At 52.5% G+C, this 2779-nt stretch overlaps 1 protein-coding gene across 1 annotated transcript; it reads right to left on the bottom strand.

The window, feature by feature from the left end:
* Positions 1-130: 130 nt before the first annotated feature.
* On the bottom strand, positions 131-2320 carry TEOVI_000842500 (uncharacterized protein; the record flags this gene model as incomplete). Its single annotated transcript, XM_067220263.1, has 1 exon — positions 131-2320. One exon carries the CDS (start codon positions 2318-2320, stop codon positions 131-133), a length of 2190 nt encoding a protein of 729 aa, XP_067076364.1.
* Between the last annotated feature and the right edge of the window lie 459 nt (positions 2321-2779).

The raw sequence follows: 2779 nt of genomic DNA on the forward strand, positions 1-2779 counted from the left end.
GGAATATATGAATATATTTATATGCATTATGAGCTTCTCTCCTTGAAGCTGCCGGCAGTTTCCCATTCAACTGGCAGCTACTGCCGGTGCTGGATGGACCAAATATCCGAACAAACTCCCCTTTCCTTTTCTATATGGCCACATTCAGGTACCCATTGGGCATAGTAAAAAGATCAGTGACTGGAGGCGACACGCTGCTCACCACTGAGCCGCCATCACTGCTTCGAAGCGCAATATCAGGTGACGGCGAGAGACCGTCGACATCATTGCCATCTGTATCTTCTCCAGGCGTGCAATCCGCGAAGAGACTTTTGCAGCCAACACTGCTGCTCTCCTGCGAGAGGTACTGCGAGATGGCGGCATTCGGGTAGCGTCGCTGCATTTCCTTAACAACTGGGAGGTACGCCTGAGCTGCCACTGCAAGGGCCGCATCCGCGTAGCCCACCAGGCTTTGCCTCAATAATGCGTGGTAGAGAGTAACGATAACTTCTGGTGGCACCGCGATCTTTAACGAGAGGCGACCCACCGTATTTGCAACGGCGAACTCACCACACCTGAGCCAGAAGAGCATCAAATGTGTGATGCCCTCGTTGATCATTAGCTGAATGGCCGAGGTGGGACCAACAGTGGGTGACCGGCTGGTTTGAGTGACATGCTCATTCGGACAGTACCTACAGTAACAGTGGAAATGCGCCCTCTGAGGCGTCATTGATGGAACACTGCCCGCAGGAAGGTGTGTCTGGCTGCAATATTCGCAGAGCAGCACTTGACGACCAGCGATTTTGTATGCGTGCATCGTCTGGTATGGGGCCGTATTTGGGTGGAGAACCGCAGAACATAGAGAGGGAGACTCTGTTTCTTCATTACCAACGTCGCACGAATGATGATTCGGTCGGGGCTCGTTGTACGCAAGCTCCGTAAAACAGTCGAAGGCAGCATTCGCTACTAAAGTGTTCAGTGCCTTGGTTGCGAGTTTTATGAGAGGCGCAATAACCAGCGGGGCAATTTGTGATATATTCCCAGGTGATTCGTGGGCGACAGCAGCAATTACTCTGAACACCGCCAGCTGGCTCTCCGCGCACGATGCCCGTGCAGCCAACGACACCGCTACCTCGACAACATCAAGGTCATGCACCCGCTTTTGCAGTGTGGCATCTTTCTCTAAGGCGCTGGTCGTGACCTGACATAGGAGCCGCTCCAGGCATTCAGAGTTGGGAATGAATGAAACGGCAACACGGAATGGCAAAATATCACTGCGCCCATAGGTGAACACCGGGACGTGCAGCAGCAACCAACCAGCTGTTTCCACTATTCCTTGGCAGCAGGAGAGCAGCCGGAGTTGTTCCTCACCGAAGTCCCTCTGATGCAACGCAACGGACGGGTCTCTCATGGAGGACTTCCCCATATCTATATGGTGCCTTCTTCCGTTGTCTAACACTGGCACAAGTTCGACTATAACACGGGCAGTTTCCACCACCAGCGGACCCAATTCACTCGGCAGAGCAATAGCCTGCGACAGGGCTAGGTCACGCGCCACAGTGAGTGACTTCCCTAGTAGTTCGACGTAGAGCGAAAGTATTGTAGTTTTTACCATCGGATCATAGTTTTCCAGCCACTGATTGAGCTCGTCCAGGACGTAATGGAAGACGTAGTGGATAAACCCCAGCGAGGCGCGGACAAATGCCACGCGGCCTTCTGATGAAACGTTTCCCCAATCCGAGCAGTACTGGATCAGGGGGTAGTATATAAGGGACGCCATCACAAGACCGTAGGGAGACCGCTGTTCCATCAGCCGAAAGCTCTCATCTATGCAGTCGAGGAGATCCCGGAGAGACATTCGATCGCTTGGGCTACAGTCCCCTCCCACAAGATGGGCACCGGCGAGCTCTTCAATCAGCTGCTGCGATGGCACCACCCGCACAACATGAGCGGCATTCGTCCACCCGCCATTTCCGAGCCTGTAATACGTTTCGGTAGGATCAATGCTTCCCCTTGCACTGGCAACGGCAACCATGAGACGGGCGGGGTACAAGGGACACAATACATGTGCGTTATTCCGTGGTCGGGTTCTCAGACAAACATCCATGTTGTCGTACGCGAGTATGGGGCTGCGTATGACCACCTGCGGTGTATCGAAAAGTTGCTCATCTATTTCCTGGCACTTCCGGCACAGAGTGTAGCGGCATCCCTCCTGCGCACAGTGATACCACTCTGTCATGGATGGGTGAGCCGAGGCTTTGCAGATAGAGCACAGCAGACCCGCTACCGGGTTCGGGAATGCCTGCATGGGATGTTCCGGGTGGGAACCATGACGCAACATCGTTATATGTTCTGCTCTTTTTTGATCTATCGCAGCTACACGACTTAAATTCCCTTGCTTGCAATAATGTGAGCACGGGAAGAACAAAGGGGATGTAAAAAGAATGGAGAAAGGTGAAACCTCCGCATCGTATTCACCCACTCCCGTTATTTCGCCCCAGGGACTTCTTTCCTTTGAATTGTCTACAACATCGACAATTCCATCTTCTCCAGAAACGTAGGGAAACCAAAATAAAGTTTCCACGAGAGAAACGATTTCGCGTATCCTCGTAGTCCCGCACCCGCACCGATACAAGTGTGCAAGGGGGACTGTCGCAGCGCAACAAAGGGAAGGGTTAAAAAAAGGGGCGACAAATTAACGGCAGTTTCCAGTGGCCAGAAGCTGCGCCGTCAAATAATCGTAGGCACAGCGTACAAAAATATATGTGCAGACACTGAAGAACCCATTGATACAACAGAT

Source organism: Trypanosoma equiperdum (assembly GCF_001457755.1).
Source record: "Trypanosoma equiperdum strain OVI genome assembly, contig: ctg_1098, whole genome shotgun sequence".
Taxonomy (NCBI): Eukaryota; Euglenozoa; class Kinetoplastea; order Trypanosomatida; family Trypanosomatidae; genus Trypanosoma; species Trypanosoma equiperdum.